Source organism: Branchiostoma floridae, chromosome 1 (genome assembly GCF_000003815.2).
Source record: "Branchiostoma floridae strain S238N-H82 chromosome 1, Bfl_VNyyK, whole genome shotgun sequence".
Taxonomy (NCBI): Eukaryota; Metazoa; Chordata; class Leptocardii; order Amphioxiformes; family Branchiostomatidae; genus Branchiostoma; species Branchiostoma floridae.
This window is the reverse complement of record NC_049979.1, coordinates 14257570-14269775: the sequence shown is the minus strand read 5'-3', so window position 1 is coordinate 14269775 and position 12206 is coordinate 14257570. Positions and strand designations below refer to the sequence as shown.

Sequence of the window (12206 nt, the reverse complement as noted above, 5' to 3'; positions counted from 1 at the left end):
CATAAAACATGGAATAAGGGTTTAATAGAGGGGCACTGAAAATATCATTAACCCTGTAAGTAAAAGAACATGTGCCACATCAAATTACAACTGAGAGTGCGCTGGTCACAATGTGAAACATCCCTTCAAACCAATAGACTCTGTACTCAGATATACATGTAGATACATAAAACTCTAATATGAAGGTGTTGAGTAAAAGTTACGAAGCAATGGATGCCATAGGAGGTACGTCTGCATACACATACTGTAGTTTACACCTGCATAGTACAACTGGATAAAGAGCATTACACTCACCATCACCTGGGTACAGCCTGCCTGACTCCGCCTCCAAACTCTCTGACTGGAAAACAGAATGGGATGACTGAACAAATCATGGATTGTACTTACTTTCATGCAGAAAACAAACCAAGAATTTCTTCCTCCTACATCAGTGCTCCTACAACATTGTACATGCACCTTTGAGTATCATTGACAAAAGTAAAAACTGTAATACATAAATCTGTCACTAGAGGGCGCTTCAAATACATCAAAGGAAGCAGGTGCTTGTTCTGTCTTATGTTTAGTAGCAGCAAGCAAAATTAGAAAATACAACATCACCAACAGCACAGCCTCAAAAAGGGTTATGTTTGGCTATTCTAACTTCTATCCACAGAAATTTGAAGTTGGTATGTCATACAAGACTTGTGTCTGCCTCCCCGTCTCCGTTCCCTAACCTCTCTGTACCAGAGGATGGTGCTGAGTGAGGGCGTGGCTCTGCCTGCTCTCTGTCCGCTCCTTGCTCTGATGTCCCCTGCACCTGTGCACTCTGTACGGTTGTAAGAATAAAGTGAACTGTCAATGTTCGTATCACACCTTGAAGACCCTAAGGAAATATTGACTAACCTACATGGCAATATGCACAATGTCAACTGATGCTTCACAGTATGACTTGTAAACTGTGAATGAAAACAGAAAAGAACATTGAATACAAGACACTCTTGTAGGTTATACTCAGTGGTATATCGATTGGATAGAAATGGCAGAAAGCCTTACAAAATATATGAAAAGTGTATCAAAACATACCAGTACCTCAAAAATTTCCTTTAGCCTAGAGACAATAGTCAATGTTGCCTTTAGGTTTCCCTCAGCAAGATCTGTTTCAAAAGAACAATATACAATATAAGAATAGTGTTATACAATATAAGAATAGTGTTATGTACACTCTAGAGATTTAAGTTTTTGTTTTTTAGTAGTTTGTGTCATCATGCAGTGACAATGCCAATGACCATCACCAGGCATTAATCTTATACAAAGATGTTATATCCCCACTACAAAGTAGATTCTTAAGTAATTTGAGGTAGCCTGTTTCCACAAATAAACTGTAACTTGCATATATTGAAAAGGTGTCACTAAAAGATAGCATAAATATTTGAATGTATATTTTGTAGTGTAACTGGTGCCACTGACAGAAGAACCAGCTGGTCTAACATGGGCACAGACCCAGGTCTGAAGCAAAACCACTGATAAGCAGCTGCCTTTTGTGTGCACCAAATCCTTCAGAAAACCTGGATCACTGTGGGCTAGCTGAGAGACGAGTCAGGGTTCAGGTGTTTCATTCATACCATTGTTGTTTGAGTGTTGACATTTACTCTTTGGTACATGAGCCAACACTGTTCTTGTCCTGAAGCAGGCCTCTTTAAGGCCGGTTGCACTGTAATGTTACAACCATGTATAAATATAATCTCTGTATAAAACAGCTGGGTCACTGAATCCTAGTCTGTGGAATAACTACACACTGGCCAGCTATTACCCCTGTAGCATTTAACGACACTCACATGTATCTTGAAATGGAAAGTTTGATTTGCAGTGACTCACTATTGCACAGTGACTCACTATTGCACTTCTACATCTTATTGTAGAAAACCAAGTTCCAGGGGTCATGGATAGGGCATAGCAGGAATGTAACTTACAACAAACAAATTGCTTTGTCTGGTATTTTCACAGACACAAGCCCAGATACAGGCTGGTCATGATCAATCAGGATAAATGACCAGCAGATTGGTATCAGTTAAACTGTAACAAAACAAAGGAATGCAGAAAACCATGGTGATGGTTTCATACGTGTATCAATATATCACCAGGTGCAATGGTACATTGATCTGGTCTGTTTCAATAGGAGGACCATGATTATCTCACAGTTTCTGCAGTTATTAAGTGGGTGATTCTCTACTTTATCTTTTTCCCTGCTATGAGATTCAAGTAAGCAGTCAGGACAATGTATACAACAACAAAATTTCAAAGGGCTTTGCTATCATTTACACGTACATTTTGTAATTTTAACTGAATCAGATGGACTAGCCCCTTTCACAAGATAATCAAATATCAATAAATCAAAGGTATGATTCAAGACTTGCCTGGCAGCTTTGAATTAGCCTGGGTACTCTCTAATTACTACTGGGGCTCCTTACACTCACTGCTCTGATTTTTTCAGCACTTTTTCAAGATTGCCATGGGCAACACAGTTACCTGTGGAGCTGATACACAAAAGGGGGGTTGTGTGTCAGATAACCATGTGGTACCTACCCTTTGCAGTGATGTCTTGAATGGGCACCCCTCTCCCTTCCAGGTAGTACAGGCACTTCTGCAGGTTCTCTGTCTTCTGTGCCCGGATGATCGGCCGTGTCTGAATGTTGGGGACCTTTTCACTGGCTGTAGGAAGGGAAAAGGAGCACTACTATGAATACAGAATTATGTTTTTGTAGGGGTACATTCCAGCCATACAGAAAAGCAGGCCAGGTCAAGAGAACTGTAAAACAAAAATTGAAATGGAATGTTAAATCATCTGTTGAGGTAAAGGTACCAATAGAAGTAATGGTTGTTGATGATCTGTCCACTCTGTTTTGGCAAAATTTACTTAGCTTGCAGTTTTATATATGATGCTTGAGTACAGTAGGAAATTAAATGATTACTTATTTTCCATATGAAAAGGACTCTAAAAGAAACAATGTGATTAGACAATGTCGCTCGTATGTAAAACTGTGTTGCAAATCCTGTCATGTCAATGTCATGGCCATTGGATTGCCTAGTAAACTTTAAATTTGCTGACCCAACTTTTTCTGTTACAATGGTTTCATAATATCTTATATGTAGGTGGTTAAGACTATTACTTCATTTGCCTGTAGGTTTAGGCCACCTGTTAATACTTCATTTGCCTGTAGGTTTAGGCCACTTGTTAATACTTCATTTGCCTGTAGGTTTAGGCCACCTGGTTTGTAGCTTGAGCTTTCAGGAGTTGGAATCAAACTTAAGACAACATTTGGGTAGCCAAGAAACACATGGAGCTTAGTGCCATTATGTTTCACCTTGACAGCATACAAACTCAGGGATTACAGTAACATGAACTTATGCAAATCAGCACAGGTGTTTTTGCACAACACTAAGGGGATTAAGCATATTTTGTCCTCTATTCTCCTCTAACAATGCAACTTGAATGAGGCCTGATCTTTCCTCCCTGAGCCTTTGTTACTCCCAGGAAAGAACAACTAGCAGGGGAGTACATAAAACAAACTTTCTCATGCCCCCGGGTCCTGTTTCAGTATTACTCCTGGTGCATTGACATGTGAAGAAAAGTTGGCTATAGATCAGTTCACAACCCAGTGAAAGAACTGACCGACATGGTCAAAAAAAGACGAGAGCCATATCTAGTACTGATAGGTCAACTTTTTTTCGAATCTCTCTGAGAGACTAAAATTAATCAATCTCAAACTCAAAGTGCCTCAGAATAAAGTTGGTCTATCACCAGATATGGCTCAGGCCAAAAGGGTTTCATCATTGATGAAAGCTCCTTGATCAGGCTAAGGCCTATTCAACAAGCAAGCAAGCACAGTGAATAACATAGCCGAGCCTGGGTACCATCTGATTGAATAAAAAAAATTGAGGGAGCAAGTATAGGAGTTAGTAGGAGCTAGAGGAGGTAGTAAATCAGATGGAAACCAGGCTAAGAATAACCTACATGTATTTCACATATGTTAGACCCCCCCATGAACCTAATGCTGCATACAGGTAGGTCTACAATATACTCAATAAGTAGCAACAAATTCCCTGTCCACCCTTTTAGCAGGATAGGTTAATGACACTTCACAAAGCCCAGTCCCCACTTGACCCCTGGTTCCTATCTGCACTCCTGTCACAAGTGGCTGCTGATGGCAGGATAATGAACTGTGGAGTGGCAGGGAGCCAACAAGGCCTGACCAATTGACTGTGCCTCATTAACTAGTGATTAGGAGGTCCCTCCTTGCAGGGAGGGGGGCCATGTACAGAGGAAACCATAAAACTGCTCATCAGATGTCATAGACAAATGGAAAAGATTTACATGTTATCCAAACATAAGGCCATGTTGACTTCATTATATGGATGACATCCAAGCATGCATCAATTTTTGTTTGTTTCTAAATTTTTTTTAAACGGACCATGCTGTAAATCATACAAATGAAATTCGTAACAAACGGAACTAACTAGATAGAATAAGCCCCTCTCATTAAAAAGTATGATGTATCTATTCGTATGATACACACAAAAATGACATCAGAATTTGCTTTTCTTGACAACCATTGTGAGGAAAAAAAACTTACATTATTATAGTGAGAAGTGGTTAAACATCTTCTCACTTCTAAAATTAGTCATATAACATACACCAAGCTCTAAACTTAGAACAGTTGTTTGCAGAAGGAATTCATTGAACTGGTGTGGTTCCAGGTTTGTTGCAAAGGTGACAGACCATGGAGAAAAGAGTTACTTTAGTGCAGTAAGCCGGTGAATGCTACATTGTGGACCAGTGTACACAGTGATGGATTTTAGCCATTATGGTCAAGAATGGCCCCAGACTGATCCAGTGGACCTGAATGGTGTAAGAGTGTTCCCCACCTCTTAATGCCTGACCCCCTTTCCTTCATGTGGTCCATTATCTGGAAGCACAAGGCTTGGTGATGATAGCTTATCTGTGAAATCAGAGAGTGGTGCTGGACAGAAAGGCTCAACATTCCTGGCATGGTTATGTGTGTTTCCCTTACCACAAGATGTTACACACAGTTTCCTAACAGGTGTCAGAGTTCCAGTTGAAGTTTGGAGAATGTTTGAAAGGCCTGTGCCTCCACAAAACACATCCACAATCTTTTGAATTTACAGGTAATACAATTGTGGTGGTTAACTATGGAATTCAAAGTTTCAGCATAATATCTAATGTTACATTGAATATCTTAGATGACTTTCATACATATCTGCTCTGAATACATAGCTGCCCTGTGATGTTAAACAGCACTCATACAGCATCATATGTTCTCTAAAAAGTCCCTCCAACTCTTTATCTTGACGATCTGACAAGACTATCTTTCCCACCACTTAACCTATTTCTTTAGATATGATTTAGTGCTAAATGTATAGCTTGCATGATTTTTATCTCATGGCTTTAACAACACCCCTATGTAGGAAAATCCCCCAGGACTGCAGTCTGGCAAGATGGAGCTTTTTTTAAGCTTGCTAAATGTTCCCTTAACATAGCAGGACAAAGGAGCTGTCAGGCTGGATAGACAGTATTGTATGGGCTGTCTAAAGTCATAATTCCCAAATGGATTGATAAAAGGTACAGTATACTAGCTCTGGTGCAAAGGATAGCAGGATAGATCTCCAAGCAGATGTTGGTGGATACTTTATAACATTTTCTCAATCGCTGGCTTTTCTATCAGGATACTTTACGACTTTCCACCCCTGCGTCTGCCTGAAGTTTAATCATGACTACATTTTGTACCTTGAATTTGTTAATTTGAGTGGCAACATCACATTTAGTACTTATTCTGCTCAATTCTCTTCTTCCCTGTGTGACTTCTTATAATCTACTCTATCTGATTTATTCTATTCCACTTTTTCTTATTTGATGCAAAAGGCAGCAAGTTGTGGAATACCATGTTAGAATATGCCCTCAGCATGTTCATTAAGGTTTCATATAAAAATGAGGCTGTGAGAGTTCCTCATTAAAATGATGCAAATTCATGTTTTGCAAAACTTGAAATAAGTACAGCCACCAAACATATTACCTAATGAGAACTAGATACATGTAAGCAAACAATATACCATTCTAATCTGTTTCAAACTGCTGACGTAGGTTCCCTGTCAACATTATGCAATAAATGTCATGTGAGTGGAGCAACTGACAATAACAATCATGATAAACAGACCATAATTTGCTGATAACAAACATTATATAGAAGTCGTCTACTGCCTGACAAATTGAAAACCTCTGACTGAACAAGGGAGCATTTTAATGCCCAGTTGATGTGGTACCTCCTAGAGTTAAGAACATTGCAAACAATACTTACTCTGCCACTTCTAACTTATTAGACATCCTGGGCATTTAGGAGTCAGTCTGGCTCACATGGCCAAATATTTGGCAACAGTCACAGCAAACAAAACTAGCAATTAGTCATGTAGTCAGTATTCCTTTCTTATATAACTTCAGTAAGATCAAAAACAACTGTGGGTATGTTTGTTAAAGCCTGCACAGTGTTCTATCTTTCTTTCAGTAAATGACAATAACTCATAAGCAATTGATCTGCCAACAACACTAAAAGTAGATTCCGACAGTATCGCAACAGCCTATATAGGACACTTTGCCATTCGTATTGCAAATTTAAATCACTATCAATGGAGAGACACGTTTGCATCACTGTGTCCTTTCATTATACAAAAAACAACCACAGTGATAGGCCAAGGCTAATAGGAAAAGGGATAGGCAATGATTACACATCCACTTTCAAAAGATTCTCTTTTCTTCAAATTTGAATGTTATTTCATATGGCCCCATTACATGTATATGCAATACCCCGTATGTTATATCCTTGATATGAAGAATTCATTCAGATCAAAATGAACAGATCATACCTTTACCAGAAAGTTTTGGTTAGAGCATCAGCACAGGCCCTTCAGCACCACAGCCCCATTGGTACCAGTGCCACTTTTTGGCTTTTGAGACCTCTAATCAGAACCACTGTATGTTGTTTTGACCTGTGGTGACCCATGGTCCAGGGGTGACTGACTCCTACTGAGAGAGCTTGGTCAGCAGGTATAGAAGTCCTACCAGCACACTTCCAATCTCTCAGTTAGGCTGCACATTATGATGACTATGGAAATATGATGACCAACTTAAATGTCCATGCTTTTCTTTCATAGCAATGAAAATATAGTAAGTGTAACCTATGCAGTAGTTGTGTTAATCATACAATTTGGAAATGTTTGATTTGGACTTGTCAACTGAAAACAGATGTTTTGTTTGATGCTGTAGATTATTCTCAAATCTGTAAAAAAATATAGTGCACTACAATACTTGTGTTTCTTTTTACTATACTAATTGTCCACTTCAGGTGATCATCTACCTGTTGCCAGTTTGTCCCTTGCAAGTAGGTACTACTAGTACTAGGCAGTATGTTTGACAAAATGAAGGTATACTATAATAAATTTTCCAGGTGATTTTACTGTCACAAGTTTCTGCTTGTTTACGACAGAAACATTTGTATGATTCTTTTATCTCATCCACAAATATTTGTAAAACATGTACACCATTCACCTGTCATAAGACATAGCTGCAACTTCTTTTCAAAGAGAAAACTAGAGGGCTTGGCAGAGTATTTCTCTCTCTGGGTGTTTTTTTCAAGTTCTTATGAAATCTACACAATGCAACAGTTGTTTCGTTGGGGAAAACCAGGTCTGTACAGTATCAACCACTGGTTTGTATTTATCTCCAATGCTCCATGACAGAAGGCCATATTCAATGTAACTGCACAATGTGACTGTAAAGAACTGCTGGTAACTTGAGGCTGAGTTGAGACATTGTCTCCAACATATCTGCTTGGGTGACATGCTCACGTGGCAGAGTAAGTAGGAAGGAGGTTGATCCTGTTTGGGGGAGGGCTCTATCCTTTCTTATATGTTTGTTCTCTGTGCCCCCACCCCATCTCTCCTTACCATCCCCCACAGAGTCCCGCCCCATTCACATGTGCTCACCTCTATGACAGGATTATCCTAGGGCTGTTGATCACACAATACCCTATCAGCTTTAAAAATGCAGAATTGTGACGGAATGTAAACCTTTTTACAGATGCCAGGATAGGAGCCTGTCACTTATGAGTTACCTTGTTAAGACTTCTTTTCTTTTGATGTCAGAATGGCTTGAGTAAGGAGATTACTTCAAGTGAGATTAGGCATTGCAGTAACTTGTACACCAAAATTTATCAGTATTTAAAGGATAGTGCTGCTGCAAGGAAATGCTATTTTTAGCAATTTCTTTCTGACTAAACAATACATTGGTGGGGGATCTACCCCTGGATGCTTCCGGACCAGGTGAATGTATATTAATAATGCCAAGAAAAGTGGTCTCCCAGGTTAAATTCTCCTCTGTTGTCTGGGTCACTTCTGCTTCACAATACACCTCAGTATTCCAGGGGCCTACATGGGAATCTTTTGTCATTTTACTACCTTTATAACATAAAACCTACTTACTCTGCAATTTTACACTGCAACAGGTGGTTCAATAGATTAAAGTACTTAGTGGTTAGGAGGGAACCTTCCAAGCAGAAGAGGCTTCCAAGCAGAAGCACATCTTTATCAGTCGTCACACCGGAATGCCTCTCAAATGGACAAAATGACAATCTACACATGTACATCCCATACATACCATTAACTATGATGATATCTATACACAACAATCCAGGTATAGTAACTATTGTATTGAATCAAAATAAGCTACAAATTTGTATTCTACACATGCACAAGAAAAAAGAGTTGAAAAAAATGTTGAATGCTTTGATACATGCGGTGCACACATGACACTTAAATCATAATACTTGACATAAGGAGCCATCATACTCTAGGGCAATTCTTCCACGAGACCATCCTATAGTATGAATTAAGGTACTGTAATGACTACAGAGTACTAATAAGTAAACAGTGTAAAAAGGCAAATATGCACTGGATAAACCATCCCTTAATGGCTAACTAATTAGTTTCCATAGATTCAAGGAGTTAGTGTATGGACATGAAAGGATTGTAAGGAGGCAATGTGGAAAAAAGATCAAGAAAAGTCACCCTCTCTTGACCTACAGCTTTCTCCATGGTTCAGTCCTTCCAAACTAACACATGATTTCATGGCTAGACTTACCTTGGAAACCTTTCACAGCAGGACAATCAGGTGATTTCCATTCTCATATCCAGAAGTGTACCTTTTCTCTTTCAGGACCATCTGTCACCCTTACCTCAGGCACAAAGGGTTTAGATCACACTGGAGATGACCAAAGAATGCTGTTTCTCAGACACAAGAAACTATTTTGCTGACAAACTACCAGAACAGTTTTTTGCCTACAAAGGCAGGTCATGGCTGATTTCTCGGGTGAGATATCATTATTGTTATGGCTATTTTTCCCACAAGACCAGTCAAGGTCTAGAACCACTCTTGGCGAAGGCTATTGACACCGGAACTTTCCATGCTACATATCAAAATAAAAATGATACCAATTACGAATTTCTTTATGATACTTGACTTTGATTGATGTGTGAGAACTTGGCAACATTTTGTCTCCCACTGACCAGTCAACTGTTTAACTTCATGATAATTGATAAGAAGACCTCGCCGCCTCATATCAAGTCAAAAGCAATGCAGACCACATGGATTTTTGCAAAGCAGCTCAACACTACATGAGTAAGAGTCTTCAAAATTGTTCCAACAAAAAGACAATATAGTAATACCAAAATGTGGCAATTTTACCAGCCTAGTGCAGACAGTTAACAAAAGACAGAAGTAGATCTATGAATCTGGGCTCAGCCACAAAGTAGGTAAAATGATTGGCTGTGTTGCATGGATACAACTGAGCTGGTAACTACACGTAACTACCACAGCCAGATTAATTATGCTCCGGTCATTAATCGAAAAGTCGCTGGAGAACAACACACAGAGATATGCAGCATTCCTCACACCTGGAGCTGCTGATTATGGCACCCAGGCAGACTCAAACCAATCACAAGATACATGTACATTGAATCTAAGTGCATCTTCCAAGAAACCACTTTCACACAAAATCTGAGGTAGGGTATACCTACAACTCACATGTGCCTTGACAGTATGATGAAATTGAATCAGCAGTTGATTCTAAGCAGTACAGTAAGGCCAATAAGCTTTACAGAGAGCTTATCCTGCTGCACTTAATGTGCTACTGTAGAGATGTGTTAACTATTTATAGCCGGCTGCTAATTTGCTTACCTATACAAGAGGAATTCCATGAGCGTTACTATAAAACCTGCACACCTGCACAGCTAACAAACTACAATAGCAAACAGCACAAAGCGTTAATGTCCTTACTGGTAGTACCAGGAGGCATTCTAATTTAGTCCCCCTCTAATGTGACCAATTAAACTATTCAGAGAAAAGGAGGAGTTGACAAGTGGTCATAATGTATAGTATACCTTAACCTCATGCACAATCCATCACTTCCACCACAGAACAGGATTACCAGAGTTCACTCAGAGTTGCTGAGAAAATGTCAGGCCTTTCAGTGTAACCTTGCAGCGTACATGTATATCTGCCACCAGGGTTAAGAACGTTTTAGTCTTCAGAAGTTCTACTCACTGAAATCTGGCACACCAGTATATACATAGCAGCTTTTTCTGTTGACTCAGTTGGGAAAAGAATTTAGCGTTCCCTAAACAGACCAAGATAACAACTTTTGCTGATAGCATTTAACAAAGGGACATTTCCTACTGACTGATGCAAAGGCACCAAGTACAGAAGAATTGGTTACTTAAATTCGTAATCTTTTCAGTCGGTTTCCTTAATAACATTACTGGAATTAAATGTACAGATAGATGTTTTTAATGTATATGTACATTTGTATGTATGCGTGGTCTTTTGTGTACCTAGTTTTTTTTTTTTTTATACCTGAAATAAAGAAGAAAGAAGAAATGTCAGGCCTCTCATCAGGCTACTCTTCGTAAGTAAGTTTGGAAGGTTGTCTATCATTGTAAACAAACACGGAATGACATCCCTTCATCTGCTCATTGTTACTTGCAACTATTACTAAGTGTTTTAACAAGCTTAGTCCCCACAACATGTTTTGTATGACTGTTTATACGAAAAACAAGAGAACAAGAACAGTGGTTTAAGCTGGGTCACGGAAGAGCTGCTGCGGGTAATGCATGTCGCAGCAGGGACCAATTCTGCTACAAACAACACCTATTATGTTATAGCACGGTCGTGGCACCATGCCTCACGCAGCGCCTCATGCCTTGCCTACTAATACAAACCTGCGATCTTAAATATTCTTTTGGCACCTTACATTACATCAGAAACAGTGAAACAACAAAGGTTCTCCAGGAAAGTGCCTTGGACTCAGTAATCCACTTGTCATTATTCACCCACTGAATAATAAGTAATTGAGGTATAATTCAGTGTGAATATCTGAAATTCCAAGCAGGCAACCTATTTCATAGGACAGTTCCAAATGTATAATGATAGCATTTGCTCTAGTGTGTCTTTTCAGATGCTTTTGTCATTAAAACATAAATGTTTCATCCCAAAAGTTCAATGATGACTATTGTCATTTGATCAAGAAGTTAAGAAACAAACCAATGCTGCTAAAATAATAACCACCTTGGTAGAGGTTAAGACATGCACAAACCAGCTGGCACTATCCCTGTGCTGCTATGAACCACAATTTCACGCCTGTGTCACCTTACATCTGACGGGTTCAGACAGACAACACTTTCATAGTCGTGCGACTGTTGTTGTCGACAACGTTGCCGGCGACGATATTTTTAGGCTGTCTAAAGAGAATCAAAATAGTCGTGCGAGGGCTTTTATGGAATCATCGTGCGACCACCTCGGACCCAGTCGCGCGACCCTTCAGCAGGGGGTCCGCGACTATTCCTCACATGTCTAAAGAAAAATCGTCGCCGGCGACGGGACTGGATCATATGCTAATAAGCCTGCAGCATGTTTTTTTCTATTTGAAAGGGCATTTTTTCTCCGTAAATATACATGCAGTCAGTAATGGAAACGTATTTTTGTCATCAGAGACTGCCTGTTCCAGCGCAATGCCCCGCCACCAGTGGCTACATCCTTCATGATACCAAGGAGGTTGATTCCCTCTTTCAACCTCCTTGATGATACTAGTAGTAATCTGTAATACCAC

General features: G+C 39.6%; 1 protein-coding gene across 3 annotated transcripts in view; it reads right to left on the bottom strand.

The window, feature by feature from the left end:
- Positions 1–12206, bottom strand: part of LOC118415394 (mucin-12-like) — a 36980-nt gene that overhangs the window by 17931 nt on the left and 6843 nt on the right. For all 3 annotated transcript variants that reach the window (XM_035819991.1, XM_035819982.1, XM_035819998.1), the window contains exons 4-7: positions 2563–2688; positions 1069–1133; positions 677–805; positions 295–340 (exon numbers count right to left, since the gene is read on the bottom strand). In XM_035819991.1, coding sequence (XP_035675884.1) covers positions 295–340; positions 677–805; positions 1069–1133; positions 2563–2688 — 366 coding nt within the window. The remainder of the gene's footprint in view (positions 1–294; positions 341–676; positions 806–1068; positions 1134–2562; positions 2689–12206) is intronic.